The sequence below is a fragment of the Mchenga conophoros genome, linkage group LG10, assembly GCF_057382185.1.
Source record: "Mchenga conophoros isolate Kocher_MC1m ecotype Shallow Benthic linkage group LG10, M_conophoros_male_GT1.1, whole genome shotgun sequence".
NCBI lineage: Eukaryota > Metazoa > Chordata > Actinopteri > Cichliformes > Cichlidae > Mchenga > Mchenga conophoros.
In genome coordinates, this window is record NC_140535.1 from 14,535,629 (window position 1) to 14,562,885 (window position 27,257).

Genomic DNA, 27,257 nt, shown 5'->3' on the forward strand with positions numbered 1-27,257 from the left:
GGGTTAGCAGTTTTCCACTGTGTAAACAGGCTCGACGGTAAGACTGCAGCCACCCAAGTTTTAATTCTCTCTGACAAGGAGCAGCCAAGCGTCGCATTATGTATTCAGTGATGCACACGCTCTATCGGGGGTTGCGCTGACCCATTTGTCCACTAGGTGTTACCCTAGGAAAGTCTTCGCAGGAGCCCGTAACACGAGGACTGATCTAAACAAATCACTGATTTCTTTCAAACATCTCCACCCTCACTGTGGTGTCATTACAACGTGAGCTCTGGCTTTCCACAGCACAAACAACACATCATTGACTCACGGTAATAATAAGAGCTTTTCTCTTTGATGTGGGCGTCACAGTAATTGCAATGTGACTGTGACCTTGAGATGATTTTTATTTCCCTTAAAAAAATAAATAAAACCAAACTCTTTTCGTCACTACAAACTCTTTTTCAAATCTTCAAGGACTTCTTCTCTTGTTTCCCCGTGTCGTGACTCAGAGCTTCCATCTCTCAGAGTGTTTACTTTAAAAAGGTCACTGAACACCCTCATCTGGAGCGTTCTGTCTTCACACAGCAATTCAGTAGACTCTTTCTTCTATTCCTATAGCTTTTCAAGTGGTTTTGATATGTTTCCAACTGAGAACACACTTGGCAACAATATGCACTTTTAATACATACGCCAGTCAAAAAAATAGCTCAAAACCATCTAGTCACAGTGGAGGAATGTGAGCACTACAGCATACACGTATCAGCAGGGAATCCCCTCCCCCCTGCCAAATGTTATAATGGCACTTTAAAAATATTCTTTCTCTGGCTCCTCACAATAATAATCAGACACTGTATATCCTACAGGATTATGAACTATGTAATCTATTTTAGTTTAACAAAAACAATGCAAGCATCTTTCTTCAGTGCACATGAAACCAAAAAACAGTAATCTGTACTGTTGCATATCGTCGTTTCCCTGATTTGTGGTAGGTTAAGTCTCCACAGGATTACAAATCTACATGTTTTGTTCCTAAAAAAGAACAGCATCATAACATTACAACCGCACATAACAGGGCTGCGATAGAAGTACTTTAATCCCTTTATGTCTGTGTTGCCAGCTAGAATATTTAGTCTCACTGGACCTCACAGTTTGGTCTGGTGATGTGACTGAGAATATGGATTTATGCTCTCCAACAAAGAAAAAAAAGAAAACTTTATTTTTGCAGGCTAACTCTGACATTAATCTAGTCTCTAACCACTTTTACTCATGTATAGGCATATAAACTGATGCAGTTAGTTCTTCTAAAGCACTTCGGTACCCTAAGTAATACACACTGAGAACTTATAACAAAAGGTAATTAAATGAATAGTTGGACCTTTTGTGAAATGCCCTTTTCCCCCTAGTATCTCTAATTTTGTGCTAAGCTAAGCTAACAGATTGCTGGCTATAGCTACATATTTACTGTATAGACAAGAGTGTGTCACCATAGACTGTATATGAAAGATGGATGTAGCTTTTGCGTTGGAGGAGTGTCTTTAGGAGTGCCTTATTTTTGTTTCTAAGAAAAATGAGAGCCACATATGAGGATATTCCTTTAAAATTTCGATCGAACAGTAGCAGTATAATGTCCTCGTAAGTGGATATCAGGCCCTTGTAAAGCAAAATGTAGTATTTTGGTCTAAATAACCCAAAATGTGATGTCCACATATGTGGACGCCAGGGTTAAAAATGCTTTTTAACAGCCAGCAAGAAAGCCTGTGATTTCAAAAGAAATCCGGTTTCATAAAAGTCTATGGGAAAGCAGCTGCTGAGCCCTCAGTGAACACTTATCTGATGAGTTTTTAGGCTCTACTTTTCAATCTATGATGATACTAAATAACGTTGTTTGTGTAAATTTTAGTCCCCATTTGTATGAAAAATAAACGCTTTAATGTGAGCCTACTTTGTGACTGACAGGTTTCTACTGTATGAGCTTGCAGTGTCCCTCAGCTTTATATTCAGATCTGCCTGCAACTGTGAGATTTGGTTTAAAGGAGCTAACATGACAATGTCCACCTTCTTTGTACAGTCTACGGGTGACAGCCAGCGTACAGCAGAAAGGATTTATGTTTTAAGGAGAAAAAAAAGCCTGCATATAGAGAGACACTTTCCTCATACACTACCAACCGCTTCCTTCTGTGGACTGATGGCTCTGTGAATCAGGTGAAGCCTATAAGCTCGCTGCTGCTCAGGCAGAGTGACTGCCGGGTGATTGGTGGACTGCGATTGGAACTGTTCCTCACACGTAGTGTTCACGGTGGTTGATGTACACCTGGTCTGTCCCACTCTGATGACACACCCACTCCAGACGGGAGCGCTGATGGGTGGGGCTTTGGGCTCCCCGCCTTGCTGTGGGTGGGTGCTGCCTCTCCGTGACCGCGTGCCTGTGCTCTGCCCTGCGAGTCTGTATATTAAAAGCAAAAAAAACCAAATCATCACCTAAATCATCTTCTATCATCGTCACCCTTTAGGCCTCTATAATGTGTGAGACTCCAAAAAAGGACAGGGAAATAAAAAATCAAACTCTCCAACATATTAAATTAATAAAGCCAAAGAGCCTCCTGCTTAATATAAACAGATTATGACATGAGTTAGCTCGTTGTTACTGCTGCTTGTTGTGACTCAGTGCGCTTCATTCAGTGTTAATAATTGTGGTGTAGAGCTGTCATGATTCACATACGTGACTTTCAGCTGGTTGTAAAAAGAAAGTGGGGTTTTACCTGACACAGCCAGGCCACTTGTGATGCGTGGACTCCCAGAGGAACAGCCGGTGCTCTCTCAGAGTAGGGAGGAGGCGGCTTGTGTGTCGGAGGAAGGTCAATCCTTCAGAGGAAGAAAAAGGGGAAGAAGAAATGTCAATGGAGACAAATTTCAGAGTGGAAAAACACTGTACTCGCAAAGAAACAGAATAAAACGATCAGCGATAGATAAAATCGGTACAAAATCAATTTACTGGATCAAATTTGAAGGGCAGCCACTATAACGAGTTCCTTCTGAGGCATATTGATGTTGTTTATGGTATCCTGCGATAAACTTTGAGATGGATTCACAACAGAAGAGGCAGCAAAATCAACTTGATGTGCAGAGCTTTAAAGATGTGAGAATTTTTTTAGGCGGAGACGATGAAAAACAGACGCTCTGTGGAAAACATCGGAGCCTACAGAGGCCCTGAGGTGCAAAACACAACAACACAAAGGCATAAGATTTCAGAAAACATGGCAGAAAACAACAACAACAACAAAAACAAACAAACAAAAATCACAAAATGATGATGCACTTTTTCGCCTTTTGCTGTGGTTGTGTTTGTCTTGTGTGTTTCGTCAAATAGTTTTTATTATTTGCACCTGAGGGCCACCGTACAGATACTGCATGTCTGAAACTTGATGAAATTTTGCCTCTCTTTTTATTTTTAAATGCATCTTGCAAGTCCTGCAGTTTAATAGTCCTAGACAGGGTATTCCTCGAAGCCCTGGAATCCATTATTACAGATGATTAAATGAAGATGGCTCAGTGTACATGACAGCAGGTGTATGAAAGTGACGGACTTCCACGCGGACGAGTAAATTAGAACATTTTCTGACAGCTGTTCCTCTAAACCCCTGCAAGACGCTGAAGTCAGACTCGCTCCCTCGCTGGCTGAAATCCCCCTGCCTGCTAAACTGAAGCCTAAGAACAAACCTCAGCCATTCACAACACAGCGTCATGACAGGCATCGATTTTCTAACACTGTGTGTCACTTAATGCCGAGTCTCTCTTTCATATTTGGGATTCGAAGTGACCGATTACAGTCAGAGCTTCTCATTGACCCGCCGTCTTACTCTCACGTCTGCGTGTGATGAAGGAGGTGATGAAGCCTCCTCCTCCCCCTACCCATGCCTTGTTCCACTGGGACTTCCAGCCACGGTCACACTTAAGATGCTAAGTTTGTCGTGGCATTGACCAGCCTGACACACGGGCTACATACATTGAACCTGCACCCAGAGGCTGATGGGTTGTTCGTTATTCAAGCCGCACCTTTGAGGCGCAGTTGGGAGCATGTACACTAGATTTCTTCTGACGACGCAGTCGCTGAAATTAGGATGTAAATGTTTACATGGGAGAATAAAATTGGATTGAGGGAACAAATGACTGAGTGTTCTTATTTAGGACGATGACAGAACACATACTTGTGTCCTGGTAATTAAGATAAGATAAGATAAAACTTCATTAATCCCTCGGGTGGGTTCCTCTGGGAAATTCGGTTTCCAAAAGCACAGCACCGACAGAAGTTACAGAACGTGAGCAGAATATTATATATATACACATCTATAAATACAGAGACATATATAAATAAAATATACGAAAGGGATAAATAGAATAAATAGGAATAAGAATACAAGGGAATTGCACATTTCAAGTATTGAAGTCTATTGCACCGTTGACTATTAATAAAAAGTATTGCACAGTGAGGTGAAGAGGCACTACAGCTTAGTTGTTCCCCCCTCCTTTGTCCTCCTGTTTCCCCTCCCTCTCCCCTCCAGAGAGGCGTTAAACAGTTTGATGGCGTGTGGGACAAAGGAGGTTTTTAAGTCTGTTGGTTCTTGTCTTTGGGAGAAGCAACCTGTCACTGAACAGACTCCTCTGGTTGTTTATGGCCGTGTGCAGAGGACGCCCAGCATTGTCCATAATGTCCAGCAGTTTTTTTAGTGTCCTTTTCTCTGCCACTGTCACCAGAGTGTCCAGCTTCATGCCGACCACAGAGCTAGCTTTCCTGATCAGTTTTTCCAGCCTGGATGAGTCCTTCTTTGCTGTGCTGCTCCCCCAGCACACCACAGCATAGAAAAGTACTCCAGCAACCACTGACTGGTAAAACATCCTCAGGAGCTTCCTGCAGATGTTAAAAGACCTCAGCCTCCTGACGAAGTACAGTCGGCTTTGGGCTTTTTTATACAGGTGCTCTGTGTTGCATGACCAGTCCAGTTTGTTGTCCACCCACAGCCCGAGGTACTTGTTGACCACCTCCACCTCCTCCCCCTCTATCTGAACCGGCAGTGGACCTTCTCTGGACCTCCCGAAGTCCACAACCAGTTCCTTGGTCTTTGAGGTGTTGAGTTGCAGGTGGTTTGTGTGACTCCATGTGACGAAGTTCCTCACCAGACTTCTGTACTCCTCTTCCTGATCATCCCAGATACACCCCATGATGGCCGTGTCATCTGCAAACTTCTGAATGTGGCATAATTCAGAGTTGTAGCAGAAGTCAGAGGTGTACAGGGTGAAGAGAAGAGGGGACAGCACAGTTCCCTGTGGTGCTCCTGTGCTGCTGACCACAGTGTCAAACGTGATGTCCTTCAGCCTGACGTACTGTGGTCTGTCAGTGAGGTAGTCGGAGATCCAAGCCACCAGGCAGGGGTCCACCTCCATCCTGTTCAGTTTTTCATGGAGCATACAGAGCTGGATGGTATTAAAGGCACTGGAAAAGTCAAGAAACAGGATCCTGACCGCGCCTTTTCCCTTGTCCAGGTGTGAGTGGGCTCTATGTAGGAGGTACAGGATGGCATCCTCCACTCCGACATCCGCCTTGTATGTGAACTGTAGTGGGTCCTGGGATGTTGTACCTGTGGTCGGAGGAGGTTGAGGAAGAGCCGCTCTAGAGTCTTCATAAGATGTGACGTCAGTGCCACCGGTCGGAAGTCATTCAGCTCATTGGGCCGGTTCCTTTTGGGGCCCGGGTCGATGCAGGATGTCTTCCATAGGACGGGCACTCTCCCCAGTCACAGACTGAGATTGAAGACTTGTTGTAGCGGCTCTCCAAGTTCAGCAGCACACGCCTTTAGCATCCTCGGACACACCTTGTCTGGGCCTGCTGCCTTCCTGGGGCGAAGCTTCCTCAGTTGCCTCCTGACCTGATCCACTGTGACACTGGGAGATGATTGGAAGGAGGGGGGAGGATGTCCTGCTGTTGAGAGAGGGGTTGGAGAAGGGGGGTGTCATAGTGTCAGGAAGGGGGGGGGGGGAGCGGAGGTAGGAGAGTGGGGGGTTGTGGGCTGGTCAAACCTGTTGAATTACTGCCACTTTTTCCGTGTGTCACTGACATATTTGCAGTGGCTATAAAACCACTAGTATTAAAGAGACTGCAGGACTGCGTTTAGCCCTTATAGCTGCCTAACTTGAGAAATACTTGGAGTGGAGTGTTCATGCTGAATCATACACTAACAGGGATGGATGAGAGGATCAGCCTGCATGCAACCTTGCAGATATGCTCCACAGGTACACGACAATGTTTCTTATATAAGGGGTATTAGGCTTGTGAGCACTGCTGGACACATTAAACATACCTTTTGAGATGCTACATGAACTTCAAAGTCAAAAATAGTGTTAATCAAAACCTCCCAGGCTTCATCTCTGTCTGCAAAAAACATGTATAAGATGCTGCTCAGATCTGTTTTCTTAGAGTATAAAAAACAAAGAAGGCACACACACAAAGATTTTAATGTTGGTCATGGGACTCTGGCAGAGGGTGACCCAGCTCCTCCTGTAAATAATTTAACCTCAGAGTTATTCTTCTTTGCTCTAACATTAACATGAGTGCTGGTGCACTGTACAAAATAGGACAAGGGCTTGCTGCCAAGACAGCAATTATCCGCCACCCCTCAACCTTGTCCCGCAGACTCCCTGCTCCAGGGCGCACACCGCTGCAGCATTCTCCACAGCAGGAGGGAGCTACTCCCTGAACCCACCGGTGGGCTCCCATCACCTCACACTGTATCATGCAATTAATTAACCAGCTGAGCATGTTCTGCATGCGACATGAGTAATTCGGTCCACTTACACTTTGTCTGTGAAGGCCGGTGGTTGGGCTTTGCGAGCGGTGTGGATCACAATGATGAAGACCACGATGAGGAAGAGAGCGAGGACTGCGCCCATCACAGCTCCTGCCACGGTGATGGAGTTTGACCTCTCTGCTTGAGACTGGTCTGAGACAGAGAGGACAGAGAACAGTCCAGGATACCACCAACAACACAACGATGACAGACCACTAACATCCTGGCAGTGAATGAATCAAAGTGTACACACAGTCAGGCGTCGATTCAAAGATTCTCATTCATAGTCCCAATTTACAACATTTAACCCATAAAGACAATTAGAGTAGAGCAACAGCAGTTTAGACCTAGAGGTAAGGAGAGTAAACTAAGTTGTTCCAGTTTATTTTACTTATCTTATGGAGATAATATTCTGCCCACATTAAAGATCTGACTATAATTAGAAGCACTACTTCTCTACAGTATGAGAGTCCAAACTGCTGCTGTCACTTTGGTTGGTGCTACATTGGGTCAGCCAGAGGACTGCTCAGCTGTGATTGGTTGTCACATGCATCAACTCAATTATCAAACAGTTGTAGAAAAAGAAAAAGAGTCAGGAGAAAAATGTCACTGCTCAAAAAGGAAATCAAAACAAAACCCCTCCGACCTACACTTTGCAGGTCGGCACCCCTTTTTGTTTGTTTTTACTTCACTATATTTGATTGAGCTCTAAGTCACGCGCATGCAAAATGTTTGGAGAAGCCTACCTGATTAGCCTTTATTTAGCCACCCAGCAAATTCTTGTTTAAAACACTACCAGCCATCTCAACAGCTGTGAAGGTTGAAGTTGTCTTTGAAGTAAAGACTGAAATAACAACTTTTGATGCTTTCTGCCTTTTAAATATGGCTGTTTGCTGTTTGTCATTTCAGTAATTCAGATATGTTAGGTTTGGGCTGTTGGTGACAACTTACTCTGAAATCTGAGTCGGAAAGTTGAAATTTTGTGATTCCCAACTCTGCCTTGCAAATTTGTATTCATTATATGCTTATTTCTTTATTTATTCACTTCCAAACTGAAACAAGCATCCTTGAATTTTTAACATGGGTACCACTGTCATTTCTACATGCTGAATATTAAGCTAGTAGGCTAGTATGGGAACAGTTAAGCCCACCATAATGCATTATTGCACTTCTTACAACTTGTCTTGTTAAACAAATAAATTTCATAAATCTGTGACACACCCCTTTACTACTTTTAGATTTGCACACAATAACAAGCTCCCCAAAACTGAGCTTTTTATTGAGCCATTGCACAAACCACAGCTGTGCAATGATCTGATTTTACTTTGTAAAATCAAGTTAAAACTGAGGGTTTTAACCCTTTATTGTTCAGTCCAGACTGAAGTATGCTAAAGGACTACTTGGAGAAAGATTATGCATACTGGAAGCATGATCTTTGGTCAGTTGAAACATGAATAGAGCCCTTTGGCCACAGAGATAAGAGGAGAAGGGTACAACTCAAAGATCGCCATTCCCACAGTTAAACACGGTGGTGGGAGTATTACACTGTGGGGGACATGTCAGTGCGCCGGGAATTGGGAATCTCATCAAGGTGGAAAGATTTTGGAAAGATGTGGAAAGATTAAATAAACATGGATGTGTGACAATTTCAAAAGAAAACCTCAAGCAGTCAGCAGCAAAACTGGATCTGGCTAATTAGTTTGTCTTCTAACACAGTGGCCTAAAACATGTCACTCCTGGTGAAGAACTACCTCCAGAGGACCAAAATAAATGGTACTGATTGGCCTGCACAAAGCCCTGACTTAAATTGAAAATCTGTGGGGTGAACTGAAAACCAAGGTCCATGCCGTTAGACAATCAAATCTGGAGGAGGTTGAGAGATTCACCAAAGAAGAATGGGGTGGGAATGCTCAGGACCCATGCGTGTTAGTGGCATGTTGGAATTAGGTGTTTAGCAACACTTGGGAAATACTTTTTAGTTTAGTTTTCATAGGGAAACTAATAATGGTTTTCTCATCTGTATATTTCCCAGCAGCTACAAAGACAGTTTCTCTTTTCAAAAGAAAAAAGAAAATAACAAACACTACTGGCCATGAAAAAAAAGTGCTGATACTTTGCTCCCAGTAGCCTTTTACTGTGTCCGAGTCTGTACTGGACAGCCCTGTATTATTGGTATTCATGAAAGGGCTTTTGCAATTTAACTGAGGTATAAAAATGCCATTTAAAAACTCTGTTACTCACTAAAAATTCACTGTCAGGGTTAAAACACTGAATCCATCCGTTGCTTTACCTCAGTCTTGTGTGTGTGTAACAGTATTATCAAAGTGTTGAATTAGCTTTGTTAGAACATATGCTCCATGCTGTCCACAGAGGGGATTAAGGATTAATCGTGATTAGGATGCATTAAACTCGCAAAACAGCAAGCTTTGGCAAATCAACAGTAATGTATAAAACCAAATGTAGGACACTAAAGGAACTGAAGGACAAAAGGTGACAGAGGAGGCATAAACATAATGGTCAATTCCCCTTGATTTAGCTCTTGAGAGGGGAAGAAAAAAAAAAATCAATGTGCTGAGATGAGAAATCTAAATAACAGTTCAATTATGATGCATATTGAACAAGCTGGGATTTCTGAGCTCACCCCCGAAAGTCACTTCTTCCGCCTCCTCCATTCCTGCCGTCCTCTAACGGTTAATAACCATTCGATTACCTTTGATGGCTGCTGAACTATGTCAAGAGCCTCTCGAGTTGATCAAAACGCCTTTAAAAATGTAGTTCATCAAGCCGGCTGCTTTAATGCCTTGTGACAGACATTTTCAGGGGACCTGCACAGGGTGGCTGCTTTAAAGCCACAACGCATGGAGCAGCTGTAGGAGTTCATTAACGGAGGTAGTGTTTCGTGCATGCTTCTAGCTAAGAAATATCGAGACAAATTGTACTCAGAAACAATCCTGCATGTTCCGCCCTGACATTTTCTCCTCATTGTTTTAAATACCATGTATTCTGGGGAGGGGTGGTGGGCCTCGGATTACTGGTGTTAGTGGTGGATCAACTGCCCCACACTGGGATCCGGCTTTTTACCGTCCCTTCTCGAGTCTCTCCCGCTTCAGCACTTCATCACACAAACAATGCTGCTGTGAATCCAGCAGAAGCACATGCTGATCAGTGAGGTCAGTTTCAGACGGACCCTTTCTGGCCAAAACAGAAGTAAGACAGAGCGAGTTGGCCAAACACCGCCCCCCTTCCCACCGATACTTAAGGCTCAGGGGTCACACTATTGCCTAGACAACAGACCCCCCTGGGAAGCAGATGCTGGTGTAATAACGATGGGGGGGGGGGGGGGGGGGAGGTTAGAGCAGCATTTCAGTATTTTGAGTTTTTGTGATAGTTACAATGTGATGCCACCTCTGCTGGGGAGTTAATATCAAAGTCTCTCCCCTCACTCACAGTTGTCAGAGCTGCATCCCTCTGCGCTGCCTGAGACGTTCGCTCACTCCTTTGTGTCTTGTGAAAAGTATCCTTGGAAACTGTTGTGTCGCAGGCAGCGAATCCGCTGATCTTCTGCACGAGTGTCTCAAACAAATTCAAGCATTGGGGGGTGACATCATTACTGCCACCGAGCTGCTTCCCCATGCGTTTTCACACTGCCCTGTTTCAAGGTCAGGATGAGAAACTGCTGTGACCATGATAAGATCTGTAAGAGACAAGACAGGTCAGCTGATGAAGACTTTTATGGCAAGTACGTCTTGAGGACCTAGAGTGCCAGCGCAACACTGAGTCACACTTGTATATGTCCTTATAAGCCAGAAGAGCTCTGTGTAGTGCTGCAGGGAGTAATGGGCCATTTTCAGTCTGTCTGCACGAGCTGTCACAACAGCACAGCCCAGCTCTGAGCTCCACGCAGGCCCCTACTTTGTGTGGCCAGGTAGAGCTCGTAGGACGACAGCCTCCATCAGCAGCTCCAGATGAGCTTGTTGCCATGGGGACAGTCAACGGGCTGGAGAGCAGGGACTTTGGGCCAGTCAGAAACACTCAGCGTTTAATTTTACCAGCTGGTAGACAGTGGGAGAAAGACATGGGGGTGGGAAGGTGGTGGATTTACAAAGGAGAGGTGCTGCAGGGGAGCGCAGGGCCTTTCTGTCCTGAAACAACGCAAACTAGGACTATTAATGAGGGAACCTCGAGCACATGAGGTGCTGGGTCTCCCCCGACCACAGGAATACCACTGGAGATCAACTGATCAGTATTTAACCAGATGGCAAACGTAATAGGGTAACATCCGAAAGAAATCTTTGTTATTAAAGTGTAATGAGGATCAGTTGAAGTGAAGGAGGGGAAGGGAAAAAAAAAAAAAAAAAAAAAAAAAGGGAATTACATCATTTGTGGTGTCCCACATATGCATACTGGATTTGAGGTGTGTGTGTGTGTGTGTGTGTGTGTGTGTGTGTGTAAGGGGGGGGGAGGTTATGCAGCATTACGCGTTACGGCGCTAGAGATGATGTCATTTATAGATGAACAAAGAGGCTGAGACTGAGCAGTCTGAGTAATAGGAAGCTCAAAAACCTCCAGAGAATAAAAGAAAGAAAAAGAATTCACAGGTGCTAAGGTGCTTTATTGAACTAAAGTATCTCAAAGAGATTGACAAAATAATGTTTGACTGCTTTTGATGACATAAATATTTTCCCTCGTTCAAGAAATGTACATTTTCTGTATATACAAAAAACAACCCACAAAAAAAAGAAAAACCCCCTGAAAAACCAAACCAAACAACATGACTGCAAGGTGCTTTTCATTGACAATTTGAGACTGAAGGTAATTATACATTTCTCTGAATAAAAAAAACACAAAAAAAACAGTGGCTATACAGAAACCAAAACCCCTGACAGAACAGTACAGAGGATGCAAGTCATTTTACATCCAGATGTATTCAAGCTTTGTTTTTTTTTTTTGTTTCTTAATGCCTTTAGGTTTGGAAACATACTGCGTTTCACTGCCACAAAAGGGCAGAAAGAGTGAATTTGGCACTACGAATTCCTCCTAAAATACAGAATGCAATGAAAATCAAAACCCAGAGGTGACACATCAGGTCATTACATACGCAGGTAAACGATAAACACATTTCTGCTAGATATCTAAGGCACTAGGTGTGTATTTCTCAACAGAAAGTGAAGGGCATTTCTCAAGGTAAGGATATTGATGACTGATCTCTATACAAAATGTCACAGTAAAACTGTACTTCATTAATCCAAGTGCAGGGCTTCAAACTGACGAGCCAAGCAAAAAAAGTCTATCGATCAGAGGAATTTCCGTTTTAGTGCATAGGAGCAAACACAACAAGGGTTTAGGCTACCGTGCTTCCTGTTAGTTTCTGCATTTATGTGAAAGTGACCAGAAGGGCAGACTGAATAGGTGTCAGCAGCGGACCAATACATGTAATTATTCAGTCAAAATGAGGCTACAGGGCTAACAAATGACCAACTGTACATTTCCGTGACACCTCCATTAAAGAGTCATCCAATTTACAAAGACTCACATTCTCAATTACAACCTAGCTGTGCAGACCCCCCCCTATAAATGCTTTTTCATTTCAACTACTTTCTACCAAGGAAATTAGTGCAAATTAAAACCTTTCGCGAAAAGAAAACATGCTCAGTTTTCAGAAGTGTGAACATGATTCAACCTTCAGGAAGTCATAGAAATGTGCACCTTCAGTCTATAAATTACTTCTACTGTACAGCATTCAAAAACAACATGAAACACAGTCAGGGGCCAGAGTCTCAGACTGATAGTTACAGTGGCGCATTATCAAATCTCATGACGACAACTGCAGCCGATCCACTGCACAAAATTCACATCCTGACAGAATTTGTGAAGGTTCATTATAACCTAACTAGCTTCGATTTTGACAACTGTTACTCTAATGTTAAAGCATCTTCCTCCCCCCCCCCCCTATTTCGGGCTACAAAACCCCCGTTTACAACAGTGATGCATTAGTCATTTAAGTAAGCTAATTATCAGTTGTTATCTAGTCGGTAATACAAATGTGAGACACTGTCATCGTCATATATATACACAAGTTAAACAAAGATTTGGCATCTGGCAGAAAATACTGTATAAGTAACCATACTACTAAAGTTGGCAAGTATTCACATCTAGTGTATATGAAAGAAAAGTCAGATCTCTTCCATGCAGTCTGGTGAACATGTGCCAAAATACTCTAATTTTTACGTTTCTACAAAAACCTAAGTTTACCTTTAAATCCATTATAGCTTTGTTTGATTCCTGAACTACTGGGGCTGCAGAGCCCAATGACACTAACACGTACAATGCTTTCTCCGCAGTTTAATCACAGTTCTTGGTATGGCATGTGATTTTTGAGAGTCCTGATTGGCAATAAAAGGTGACTGGTTCTAAATGAATAAAACATGTTTTTGGGGAAAAGAAAAAATCATAGGGTGTGTCATTATCATTTAATAGCTACTCAAAGGATAACTGTGTTAAAGATTTAATGATGATGGCAACAAAATATTGTCTCCAACTCCTGTGCTGTGGAGTTTAGTCAAAAGTGCTGATAATCACAGGTGAAAGTGACAACACAGCCATTACAAAAACTACATAACACTTTAAAAAAAAATTTTTTTTGAGTACCAAACGTTTAAATTGTAAATGAAATGGTGAATATCTGAGCATGCGGCCGCACACTCCAAACAATACATGTCACAGATCTGTGACACAGTCATGTCTTGTTTCTATAGATTACTCACAGTAGACAAACAGTCCAACGTGGTTGAGTGTGGTAGTGTGTACTGGCTGCATGGTTTCTCTGTGCTACAAAATACTAAGAGGCCAGCTTACGGTGGCTCCCATACAGTAGCCTCTTTAAACAATGCCCCTGCTGATGGCGCTCTTGAAATTCCAAGAGTCCTGGTTTAGTGCCAGGCTTAAACTTCTCAAAGAGATCCATTATCATCCGATAGACAACATGATAATGTGGTTAACTAAAGGGAATGTTTAACCTGAAACTCTTCCCAAAAACCAGCAGCTTACATAAGTTCTAATAAAAATGATAAACTAGAGAAATATTTTTCCAGGCTTCAAGGCTTGACCGATATGACAAACCCAGTGTGCTGGCACAGCAGACTGTGCCCCATTCATGTAGCCCTCCTGCCTGCTCTCTCATCACTGGGATAAAAGACGAGCTGAGGACAAGCAGGAGAAACGCTCACAAGGTTTACACAAAATGTGCCAAAACCTTACTGGTCAACTCCTCAAGCTCAGTTCTTCCATTGCGATTTACCTAAGATTTTAGTACAAAACAAAAAAGGTCTGATGACTCAGCAATCCATTACAAAATCCTGCAAAAACAGCAGTTCAATAAATCTTATGACCAAGAGTGTGTTTAGGTAATTAGTCAAAATGGAATTCAGATTTCTCAGGAAGACAAATCCTGTTTTAAATAAACTGATGTACGGCGGCTCAGCTGTGTCTTACTGAAGAAAAATGACCATCTGAATTTTATGGATTTACCTGCAATAACTACATGACATCATCTAATTGCACTAAGAGGCCAGAGTTCATTTAAACAAATGAGTACAAGCAACATGAACACAAAAGGCAGAGTTTGTGAAAAAAAAACTCTTCTCTCAGACAATCGTGCGTGATCTTAAAGCCACCGGGGCTTCTGCTCAGTAACACATTAGTTATACTCAATCAGCTGTAGCAGTCCATGTTGTAAGGCTGAGACAACACATACATCGGCTCTTTTGTTAGTCCGCACACGCACCGTCCACAGGCTGCCCACACTCAAAACAGAAATGTATACATTACATCTCAAGTGTCATCCAGGACGCTTGAAAAGAAAAGAAAAAAAAAAAACAAACAAAAAAAACATGTTAACTACAAAACACACAGAGATGCTGTGTGTGCATACAGAAGAAAATAATGTGTTTTCCCCTAATTTGATAAACAAAACTTTCCAACTCATGTTGCATTTTTTCGTTCCTGCAGAACTAGGTACCTTGTCAAACATACCACTCCCTGCGTGAAATGACTGAGCCATCTTTATGAGATACATAATCACCGTCGGGCCCGCTATCGTAGCAGTCGTCTGACATGTAGGGGGAGCCGTTTCCCTGTAGTTTGGGTGAATGAGGGTATCTGACACATCTGGCCTGCTGTGGACTAGAATACTGTGTGTGTTCATGATGGTGATTCTGTTGATGACTGTGGCGCCTGCTCTCCCTCATTGCCCTAGTGTACCCATTAACAGGATACTCTTCTCCGTTATAGTCACTATGGTGGCGGCGGTCCCGCTCCTGCTTCAGCTGGCGGTCGCCCCACTCCTCTCGATCATGGTCCCGATGCTGAGATCTGCTGCCAGCTTTGGTAGGATGGAGTTCGTGCTGAGTGGGAGCTTTCTGGAGATCATTTGGGCCCAGGTACTGCTTGGTGTAGTAGTTCCCATGAAAGGTCTGCTGCTTCCGTAGGTAACACACACCAACCAGAGACAGCAGCAGCAAGAGGAATAAGGCCCCTCCCACGGCCCCACCCACTATGGAACCAAGATTACTTTCGGGAAGGGCTTCAAGTGTGGGGGAGCTCAGAAGGACGTGGCCCTTATCATCCACAAAAGTGGAGGAGAAGCCAGTTAGGACAGGAGTGGTAATGGTGGAAGGCATGGTGGGAGGATCTAATGGAAGGAAGGAGGGTGAGGGGGGGATAAAGAGTGAAAGACAGAAGCAGAATGTCAATGCCAACTACATTTTGCTAAGAAGGAAGAGGTTGACTAAAACATCTAAAACTATAGCAGAATCAGGTTTGCATATTCCCACTGTTACAGATTAGTAAGTAAATATAAAATTGTATCACAGAGAACAATGGCGTCACCTATTAGATGATGGATTAATGAGAAAAGTTGGATCTAAAAACCTGTCCTAATCACTATATCCTCACTATGTGTATTGTTAAGCATACTCTGATTTTCAGTAATGTCTTTTCAGATGCTCTTAACAATAAAAGCATACTCTCTGCCAACATGGACAGCCGAATTCTCATTCTTACTATGCTTATTTGAAAAATGAGTGCATTGTAGAGTAAATTCTGCATGATTGAGTTTGCTTTGTTTCTTTGACCGCAGAAAAACAGGAATGCACACAGATGTCCAGCAATGTCACCACCACACTGCACTGTGTTTCTATGTGGTGTAGTATGCTGTGCTTACATACTCCATTCCACTTGAAATGGAGTTTATTGGGATTGAGTTTACTGTACCTAAGAGTTAGTTTGTATGTACCCAAAAATCATAGCACTAGATCTCTGTAAAGTTCAACGAGACACCACAACATAACAGCTATTCTCTTGTGATCAAAAAAGGAAAAAAGCAGGTGACAGCGATAGCAGACCTGACATGGCTCAAACTGTTACTTAAAATCTTTAAGTTAATGTGCATTCTTTTACTTTGGGCAAATCAGGCCATGCCATGTGTTCAACACTTTGTTTTTCATAGGCTACAACTTTGGGTATTTTTGCTAAATTAAAAAACCCATTGAAAACACTTTTATGGATTTATCTCTATCATAAATCAAAGTCTTTAGAAACTGTCTAAAAGGATCAGGTCATGTTTTCAGCTACTTCTGTATTAATTTAAACTAAAAAATAAAATAAAATATGACAACAGGCTTTGTCCCTGTTGTCCCCTCAATCAATTTGTAACTTCAAAGTATTTGCACATGCTGATGGCAGCTCAGCACATTTTCTACATGCAGAGAGAAACAAGTGACTTGATTACATGATAAGAAACACCAAACAGTACCAGTGATGTCCTTAAAATTCTGCAGTCTGTAGGGGTTATCAATGGTATAAGCAGATTATTTTGGGTATATGTTTTAAATGATCAAGAACATACATTTAAGACCCCACTTTTCAAGTATAAACTTTCACTATTCCACGAATAGAACACCAACCTTAAAATGTAATGGATTAGTGGTTTTTATCCACAAACAGACAAGCCAAAGGCTATAATTATAAGAAGCTAGAGTAATGGAAAAAATCTGAGTCTAAAAGCTTTAATGGTGCTGCAAAATTGCTCTGCCACTTTAACCCTGGTGCCAGGCCAGATGTGAGGCAAAGATTCACATCTGAAAGAGCAAACACATGAACCCGGAGGTCTGTGGTCTCCAAGTATGTGAAATGTACAACTCCATGAAGAGTGAACTGATGAGTACACCCACAACACGACACACACACACACACACGCACGCACGCACGCACGCACAATGGAGGGTACACCAACATGCATAAGCTTGTGAACACCCGTACAGGTCTCTCAAAGGAAAATGAAATATGAATGATAAATAATAAATAGGAGTTGAAAAGAACTAGTTAATGTTTTATGAATCTGGGACATCATCTCACAGTGAGGCTGCAGGCTTTTGCCTCTCACTGCATGACACATGCAGGGATAAAAGAAACACAGAAAGGAGGCGAGAGAGTGATGAAAAAGGAAATCACATCATAATCAGAACTTCATTCAGAAAGAGAGCTTCCACTGGCAAGACAGATTTTGTGAAACCAAAGGAACATGCTCATCATTCACAACAGAGAGACACGACGCACTCAGATGCCAAGCCAGCAGGACAGAGCAGAGGCAGCGCACTGTGGTCTGAAGAGGCCAAAATTATTTGCAGCTGTTTGGCCCAGGAACTCTCTTTTGAACATCTGGAGGCGTAATGTTAATCAAGCCTAATAAGCATGCAATTAAGACCAAATGTATTAATATCAGTATGAACACAGTGTACCATGGGTGATTACTTGATAAACTGTCAGTATGTACAGAACGAGCGAGAGTGATAGTGTCACATTTCAGTTTGAAGGACAACGACACAGGCACCGATACCCTCTATGACGTGCAAACATGCACAATGCTTCCTAAGGGAAGAGAAGGCACTAGGAGTCAGCTTTGTTCCGGTGTGTATACTCTGCTCACCTTGTATGAGAATACGCACATCCCGACTGCGGAGGTTGATGTCATTGGCAACCTCACACCTGTAAACGCCAGAGTCATTCCGCTGGAGGGGACGCAGGAAAAGCAAAGTGCTGTTTATCATTTCCACCCCTTCAGGCATCTCTCTGTCCAACCTGTGACACACAAGAGACAGAAACCTTAAGACACGCAGAGGGACACACAATTGATTGGGACATTTCATGAGGAAAGCATAATAAATTATCATTTGAAAATTATTTCAAGGATGTGAAAACCTTCATTTTACTGTTTATTTTATATCAAATGTAAAGCTCTCTTACTAAAATATCAGAGTATAATACAACCTAGCTCGATCAGCAATTGGCCCGCTGGGTCAATTTCAATCCCAGACAAACCGTAAACGTTACACACAGACATACGGATACTCATACCTGATCCATCTGAAGTGATGAGCTGGCGGGTTAGCGTTGGCTTTGCACGTCATTTGAACATTTTCCCGGCCTACGTACCAGTCTCCATCATACCCAACGACGGAGATATCAGGAGCAACTGAAGAGAGAGAAAAGCAATTATGTGACATGACCACAAAATGGCCAGACACAGTAAATGGCCTTAGAGAACAGTGCTCCAAGTACAACCATTTTCCTGGTTTGTCTGAAGCATTATAGAGAGTCTGAGGTCAGTAATGGGCTAAAGACATAAGCTTGCAAATATGCACTAAGATGCTAGATAATCTATAAACATAATCTGCAGAGAGAAGCAAACATTCATGAGTGCTTGTATATTGCAACGTTTTTCACAATCCTAAAAGAACCATCAACACTACACAACTGCAACCATGAAACAGTGTCCCCCCCATTTTTACCGGTTTACCGTTTTCATTTGCACATTCATTATGAAAATAATGTAACTGAAATATTGTGTTGACATTGCACAAATATATTCATTAAGGTGCTCACAAGGTTTCTGAGAAGTCATCTGCACCACCCTGGCTCTTCTGCTGGTATGCATTTGTTTCACACAAATATACTATTACAAAGTAAAAGATTTTGTTACATGCAAAAATTGTTGCCACATTTTTTCCACTGTTGCATTCAGTGAATGAGCAGAAAATCCTTTATAGTTACCATATGTCACAAAGCAGTAAATCAGAGCAAAGAAAAAAAAAAGTATCTGTCAAACAAAGACTTTGGAGGTGGTCACTTTACTCTTTTCCTAAGTTGGTAGCACATGTTACGTAGCGAAATAGCTGTACTACGCTGAGTACATTTACTGTGGCATCTATGGGATTTGACTGGAAGAGAACACTTTCTAGACAACGAATATTAAAACATAATCAGCTTTTTGGAGTTTGTGTTTTTTTTTTTTTTTTAAATTTAGTGAAGCTGTGACACCACAAGTGCAATGGGTAACTGGTTTAATGATTATCGCAATCTTACAGCACAAAATCTTCTCTTACTAACTTACTAACTCTGGCAGGAACAGAATTATTAAACACATTCTTTACATATTTATTATTCTTTCAGTTTTTAATTTGTTAGCCCACACCAATCACTCACAAGGCACTTACACTGCACATTGAGCTGGTAGGGGATCCTGAAGTCATTCTGCAGAGCTGGGTGGCGGACCACGCAAGTGAGTGTGTTGCCCTGAACATGACGTGTAGGCTGCCAGATGTAACGCACTTGTGTGTTGGTAGTACCATTGGGTTCATCAAATAGCTGCACCTCTGACTGGCCAAAAAGGTTGGACTCCCAGGACACTTCAGCAGGTGGTCTGGCTCGCTCAGCGATGCAAGTAGCGACCACAGTTTCATTGCCACCATCAATCAGTGCAGTTGAACCAGCAGACACGTAAACCTTCGGCTCCACTGTTATTAACAAGAGTGAAAACAGAATCAACAGAGACAACAGTAAAGACTTTGAGGTTGCTTTACTGAGTTTCAAATGTTTACAGTACACTGATATTTTTCCTGCTTAATTAATTGCATTTTATTCCTTTTTGTCCAAGTTAATGTTAGCAGCTAGACCTGTGATCTGTTCTGTGAAAACAAAGAACACTCTAGGCATTGAGAACGCAGAGTAACTAATTAAATGACTCTCAAAAGACCGCAATTCTGCAATGTGTGATATATTGGAGGACGATCTATGATGATCCTGTGGATTTCTGTTTTACGTTTGTTGGCTTCTATTCACTTCACTATAATAATGGCAACAGCAAACATACATAAAGTACTATTCTGTTAAATAATATCACAAGACATGACAATTTGTTTTATAAATGCAACACAAAACTAGAAACACAAGATTTAACCTGCACATAAAAGCTTTCTATGCAAGCATCAGGAGTAGATGCTGACTAAATTCGTTTTTTCTGTCTTTTTCTGGACCTTTTCAGTGTATTCAATGCATGATTGCACATTTTGTAGAGTACAGCATTTGTTCACGCACGAGGGAGGACACATTACCTACATTGAACATTTGAACACAAAAGAGCATAAATATTAAAGATCAAAAAACAAACTTTCCTCCCAAAAAGATTTGGACAGAAACATAAAAACTGAATAATTGATCTAATTATTTTATCTCTACCAAAAACCGCCTAAAGGAAAGCCAGTGTTTTCTCAAGAAAAGTATATCAAATGAAGACACACACTTACCAAGTACACTGACTGTGGTGGATGCTTGAGTATTTCCCAGAGGAAATGTGGCTACCTTACAGGTATAGATCCCGACATCAGCAAAGCCCACGTTTTCCAGTACGATGGTGGCATCATGGGAGGAGGGTGAGCGGAAATACAAACGATGGATGAATTCTGGAGGGATGGAGGTGCCAAACTCCGGGTTGTACACAGCCACTGTGACAGAGCCTGAAGGCAGACGGCGCTCCCAGGAACTCTGAGTAAGAGTAAGGTTTGTGCCAACCTCCACCCTGCATTCTAATGTCACATTCTTCCCCAGCACGGCACTCACTCTTTTAGGCACCACCACCTGGCTGCACCACACACCTGCCAAAGAGACACACAAAATAACACTGATATACAAATCACCTTGTTAATTTGTAAACAAGGGTTTAAGGACACCTGCTGAAGTGTCCTGGGAGTCCAACCTTTTTGGCCAGTCAGAGGTGCAGCTATTTGATGAACCCAATGGTACTAGCTATTAATAACTATTTTTGTGTTGTTTTTGAATTCTTAACTGGCGAAACTTCAAGCAACTAAAGACGGAAAAACAAATGAGTACAGAATCCAGAGCCATTGTGCTCAAACTATGTGGGAATTCAAAAATACTATCATACCTCCATTGAGAAGAGGGTATTTCTGGTGTTACTTCTGGCTTTACTAGTTAAAAAAAAAAAATCAATTTAATATCTATACAGAACTATCTGACATCTGTGGGTATCAGACTAGAATCCAAACTTGATCCTACCACAGCAGACACTCGGATCTTCAACAAATAATACAGTTTACTGTGTGATTCAGTGTTCCCATTGATGAGTTTGTTTTGTCTCTACAGTGTTCCTCCTCCTGACCTGAATTCAGGACTTCAAAGCAGGCTGCCTGTATGCGTTTTGTCCAAATATAACTAACCCATGCACTCTGTCACCTGCGCTTGTCAGAAATGTGGCATGTCTTGAAAGCAGGAGCTCAGTGTTGTGGAAGGTCAAAGAAATATGAAGACAACAGACTGCGACCGGGCAGGGAGAGAAGGAGGAAATGGAAAGGAAAAAAAAAGGAAACGGTGAAGGGAAGAGATATGCTAACATGATGACATCATCGATGAGAGAAGAGAAAGCTGAGCGTGAGGAAAAGCAAGAGAGAAGTCATATAAAACACAGGGGAAGGAAATGCACCATCAGGATTCCTGTACAAAAAAGAGGAATTACTGGTTTAAAAATAAAAAATAAATAAACACAACACTGCAGGACTGCCAATGCCTTCAACTACGCTAATTGCAACAAGCTGCCAGCAGGAAGACATCATCATAAATCAAAACCTGCTTGGCAACGGACTTCAAATATTCTATTGTTGTTTTGCCAAAAAAATAGCTCCGTCTCTGACCAATCTCCCTCAAAAAGGCCCAAGGAATTTTTCCTACCCCTACAATATGAGAAGCAAATATCTGTTTTCTAATGTTACCGTCACTGGAGCCCTTTGAGTTGTGTAACAACACTGTACTTATTTATCAGTTTTTCTAGTTTTCACTAAAATTTAAGATTCATTTAATTACAAGTTAATCATTAGGACTTCCAGATGACAGACGACTCTTGTAATCAAAGTTAAGTTGCTTATAATGTGACTTTGTCATTATGACATAGAATAATCTACCTTACAAACTGCAGTATAGATTGTTGTGCCCTTAGCGTTTCTTTGTTTGCACTTTTGGCTGAAAACATAGATATGTAGCTATATTCGAGAAACAGGATGACATGTAAAGTAGGGGAACTGACAGGCAATTTAAGAACTTTAATATGCTATGAACACTTTAAACTAGGAAGCGTGTCATCAATGAGAGTTTCGCTTTGGAAACAAAATGGAAAATGAATTTGCTTACACTTTTCCTTGTCATCAGAAATATCCTGATATAATTTAGGGCCTATGTCACTGACCCTCGGTTGCAATCAGGTCCACGTGTTGGTTCTTCAGGCGCTAAAATAATGGGTTCTGAAACCTTCTGGCGAGCACTGCTCTGTAGCAACATTTGTGTAACGGCTCGTTTGTCTCCCTGTGTTTATTTCCCTCAAAGTCCAAAATTTTCCAAACAGCGCTCCTTCTGTTTTATTTATCAATCAAAACCATTTGGAGAGACTCTGTTTGCCATCTGTTTAACATACTGCTAGTTGACTGGAGAGAATGGAACAAGTCACTTGAAAAGAATCGCACCAAGAGTCAGTGAGAGGGCAGCATGGTGTGTGTGTGTGTGTCTGTGTATGTAATAGACCAAGAAAACCTGCTGGAACTGGTGCATCAATACTCAGGATAAATATAATGGAAAAATACTGGTGACTGCCAGCGCTACCCCTCAGTCTCCTATGTTATCAGTCTCAAAGTCCTACGTTTTTCTCAAGTTATCACATCCACAAGATTTCACTGAGATTTAAAATTGTCCAAGATCTTTAATAGATGCACTTACTGTATCAATTTGAAAATCCTACATGACTTTGTTCTTGAGTTAATGTATTCACAAGAATTTCAGAAATCTTGACCGTTAACCTTGAGATCGATGTCATTTTTATTAGAAAGACCTATGGCATCAATTTGAAAATTCTACGTCGCCACATTCGAGTTATTGCATTCACAAACTTGGGTGACGACAATACCCCATCAGCCTTTTATGGCTGACGGATACAAAATGACATTATCTCATCGAAGCTCAAACATTTGTGAATTATTTATCTACTCGTATTAAGAAACTAACAACATTTTCATATTGCTTTCAAATATTACTATGATTTAATCATTACCATTAAGCTCATTACATGGAGGTTTGCTGCCATCTGAAGCCAGTTTTCTGTCAAACAATGCTACACTACTCTGGAGAGAGTAAAATGATTCATTAAAAGCGTGACTGTAAGCTATGTCTATTCCTTTCTACAAGCATACTGAGCTTATTCACAAATGGAAGGCACCACATGTTTATGCAAATAAGAAAAAATTACAAATACAAGATGGATAAGGATGACTGCAAACCAACCATCAGCAGGCGAGCTACTCTAAAACAGGCGTATGCCCTATTTCGCCTAACACACAGTTAACAACTTCCTCAAGGGAGGAAAAGCTGTTCAGAACATAAAAGAATACCCCACAGCAAATGTTTGCTATTCGTTCAGATGCTCAAATTAATTAGAAAGTTCCCCCAAACAGAGCATCTTCGAAACAAGGGAAAGCCATTTAATTTGACACGAGATGCATGTCACCACAACAAGGTTTAGAAATAAATATCAATATTGATTAATACATTGTGTGAAATGCCAGACTGTAACTACAGTACAGCACACTGTAAACAAACCTTTTCCTGGAGTTAAAAGAAAGCTCGTTGTACAAGCTTTTGAATGACTTGACTAAATTGCATGAGTGAAGGCATAGTGAAGGAAGAAAGCAGCACTTTTCCTGCACTGAATGTGTAATGGAGAGGTATAGCGACTGCATTAAATTTTTATTCGTGACATGACGACAACCTTACATAAGCGTGCCCTCGTTTTCTCCAACTCGGAGTAAAAAAAGAAAAAAAAAAGTGAAGAGAAAGTCTATCAAATCTTATGTGAAGTCTATCTTCACATAATAGCGATTCCTTCCCTCTCCTTTTGATGCTCTCAGACAGCCAAAAGAAAGTGTTTTTTTTTGATCTTGCAATCCTTAAATCCTCAGAAAGAGCAGAATCTTCAGACACTTTCAGTTTGCTTTGCAAATTCAACACAGTCTCTCATTGACACAGAGCAGAAAACAGATTATAGATATCCTGGCATCAAGGACACACTGCTCCCGTGGGACATTCTGCTACTCATTCTCACTTTATTGGGCATTACATGTGTGGCAGCAATATCTTGGTACAGGACACCATGTCTTGTTAAAAGTGGAAATCACAATATAATAGGTGATGGTTATAGAACTGAAGATGGAAATCCAGTTTTGTAGAGAGGGACATGAGTGCATTAAACACCTGTTTAATAAGCTGATCTTAACCCATAGTCACATCAACTTCTTACTTCAAATGACTCCGTCTTAAAATGGCTGTCCATCAGTGGTGAATCAGCAGGAGCTATTCAAGTTCAACACTGAGCTAATCTTTGTGTGCATGTTGCAGTGTTTTTCTTTTAACTCCAGGAGAACGTTTGGAGAATGTCTTGTAAAGTTACATTTTTATGTTGCCTGTACAAATCCAACACCACAATTGAAAATAAAACAATGAATATTGAATGTTTCATATTAAACTGAAACCTTGAATATTAAACTTGAAAATGCTGCCATAAACACCATATTCAAACACATACACATAATAATGGCAGTTGCCTAATAATTATGAGAAGCACTTTGCTCACCCTAAAAAAAATAAATAAAAGATAAATAAACAAAGCACAGATAAACCTATTGTGTGTGCCATTTGAAGTCAAAATTTCTGAATTTCCAGTTAGAATTTTATTTTTGATATACATTTTTTGTGCTTTGAGCCTTTATTGTGATAGGCCAGTGAAGAGAAGGCAGGAAAGAAACACCCAGCAGAAGATGGGCAGTACATAATCTCAAGGTTGACTTTGAACCCGGGTTTCTGCATTTGCCTTATGGCATCAACCCACTGGGTATGGCTAGTGATGCATGAATGGCTCTATGTTGCCGTTTTCCCTTGCTTTTTACTACAGGAACATGTTCAACTCTGGAGTTGTCACTCCCATCTCTGATATCCAAGTCAAATGGGACACATCATTAGTCATGGTGAAAACTGTGCAGAGCATTGCTGCAACTGATGGCTACAGCCGCAGTTCCCACACAATAAAAGTAACTGTTTCAGAATCACAACATGTTGATGACAGCACATTGTTACAAGTTTAAAATTTATGTGACCACTCTGTGATATGCCCACATGCCTCTCTCTGAGGTGCTAAGCTAAGTTTGAGGCCTCCTGTTTGTTCTGGAAGCTTTGCAGAATAGTTGGCATGATGATTTTGGCTGTTGAACCCGATTATCTGAAGCTCAAGCACAAATTATCTTGATTGTGGGGTCCTACCTCGGAATGTGCCTTCAGAGGTGTGACTAGCCCACAGTAAAGGCAAAGAGTCTGTTTTACTGAAATCAGTATATGCCCAAAAACATTATTTTTCTACAAAACTACAAGAGAAAGCCTGATTTCCATACATGACTCTTGGTGTATTTTTTCAAACACATAGCACCAGACCTGTTGCTGAACTTGTACTTAACACTTCTGCTCCACATGTTGTTATGACATCTATGATAGGTCTGGTTACTTTTTATTTTTATTCATCATATTTTATGTTTATTTCCCTTTAAGGCCTAAACATTATTAGCCATAAATGTATATGCATCTATTTTGCATTCAACAAAGACAAGGTCAACCTTCTCATTGAAATGTACCGCAGTCTTAGAGTGAGTCAGTAAACTCATGTCAGGTCTTTAGAGAGTTATGGAGCTTCACTGTGTTTTGGTGTAGTGTAGGAGACCAGAGCTTTCTTTGGTCTGCTTGCAAAACTACAAGAGAGTCCCTCTGCTATCAAAACAGGGATATGGTGCTGGTGTGTCCACACAGGTAGCCTACAGTGGCATGTGTACCTGCTTTTTTGTTCCCCCCTCTAAGCAGTGTATACATCTACTTTGTTGATGCGTTTAGTCAGTCTCATGGCCCTTTAGATATGGAAAGATTGCTGAGTGAAGTAAAGTGCTTGCTCTGATTCACTCTAGCTCGGGATACCTGGCTGCAGCTCATCATTATTCTTGGGCATGACAAAGATTTAATTATAGATGTTCAACTGGAAAAAAAAAAGTATATTTTGTGCAGATAGTTTTAGCATCATACTTGATTAAAGCAGTTTAGAGGCAGGGTTAGAGCTACACTGTCATATTCGTGCTTTTGAGTCAACACTTAGCACAAAGTTGGCGTGCTTCAGGGTGGAGTCAGGAAACTCCCCACTCCCTGATTAAACCATAATGAGCTCAGGCTCCTCTGCAGGCACATGGTGGCTGACCCTCATCCCGACCTGATGATGAGGGGGGCGGGGGGAGTGCTGCGCTAGCATTGTCCTCTCTGGTGACACGACTTGAAGTTCCTCAACATTTCTGCACGAGCAGCTGGCGTGACATACTTCACTGCATCATGTTACTTTAACAGAAACTGTTTCGGGAGCTAATATGGCTGCCACTGAGTCTGCAGTGACCTAAGTGTAGGCTGTGTAGCGGACGGTATATCTGACTGACTATCACCGCTCGCGCTCCTCGGCGGTTTCTCCGGACTGTTTCTATGGCAGCCCGGGTTCGCACCAGCATCCGCTGTGGTGGCGCTGGCTAGCTACTACTCCCGAGGCGTCGGAGTGAACTTGTAACCAAGTTTGGGGCTTTAAATGCCACCGGCTAAACTTGCTAGACTTGCGGCTTCAAATAAGCACGCGGCGGCAGCTAGTTTTGCCGACTGAAATTTATCCGTGATGCGCGAGACACTCACGCAGGCTCCTCACAAAACTTCTCTGTAACGTTGGTAGGACCCCCCAAAAATCACCACACACACAAAATCAGCACTCACCTGTAATACTGAACAAAAGGAGGAATAATGCAACCTTCCTCTGCTGTCTGAAGTAACTCCTTTGAGAAGACGGTAACATTTTCAAAAGCCGTGGAGCCTTCTACCACAGGACCAAAGCGTAGGATGCATGCCAATCTAACAGTATGTGCGGAACAGTGGAACCTCCTCAGCAACAACTCCGAACTGCATGCGGACTGTACCATCTATGAT

At 41.8% G+C, this 27,257-nt stretch overlaps 1 protein-coding gene across 2 annotated transcripts; it reads right to left on the reverse strand.

Moving 5' to 3' along the window:
- Positions 1 to 368: 368 nt before the first annotated feature.
- On the reverse strand, positions 369 to 27,257 carry nectin3b (nectin cell adhesion molecule 3b). Of its 2 annotated transcripts, XM_085288632.1 has the most exons (8): positions 27,048 to 27,256; positions 20,462 to 20,809; positions 19,373 to 19,672; positions 18,234 to 18,351; positions 17,806 to 17,957; positions 6,830 to 6,974; positions 2,742 to 2,844; positions 369 to 2,425 (listed from the first exon to the last, which is right to left on the reverse strand). In XM_085288632.1, exons 1-8 carry the CDS (start codon positions 27,124 to 27,126, stop codon positions 2,261 to 2,263), a joined length of 1,410 nt encoding a protein of 469 aa, XP_085144758.1. In that variant the 5' UTR covers positions 27,127 to 27,256; the 3' UTR covers positions 369 to 2,260. The 2 variants fall into 2 exon arrangements, with proteins under 2 accessions (XP_085144758.1, XP_085144757.1); XM_085288631.1 differs by lacking the exons at positions 369 to 2,425; positions 2,742 to 2,844; positions 6,830 to 6,974 and adding an exon at positions 12,774 to 15,510 and having other exon boundaries at positions 27,048 to 27,257.

Bases quoted from the DNA above. Each gene is read 5' to 3' on its own strand.
- nectin3b (XM_085288631.1), bottom strand. From the start codon at position 27,126: ATGTTACCGTCTTCTCAAAGGAGTTACTTCAGACAGCAGAGGAAGGTT. The intron at 20,810-27,047 runs GTGAGTGCTGAT...TCTCTTTGGCAG, and splicing joins CCTTTTGTTCAGTATTACAG to GTGTGTGGTGCAGCCAGGTG. The intron at 19,673-20,461 runs GTAAGTGTGTGT...TGTTAATAACAG, and splicing joins CACCACAGTCAGTGTACTTG to TGGAGCCGAAGGTTTACGTG.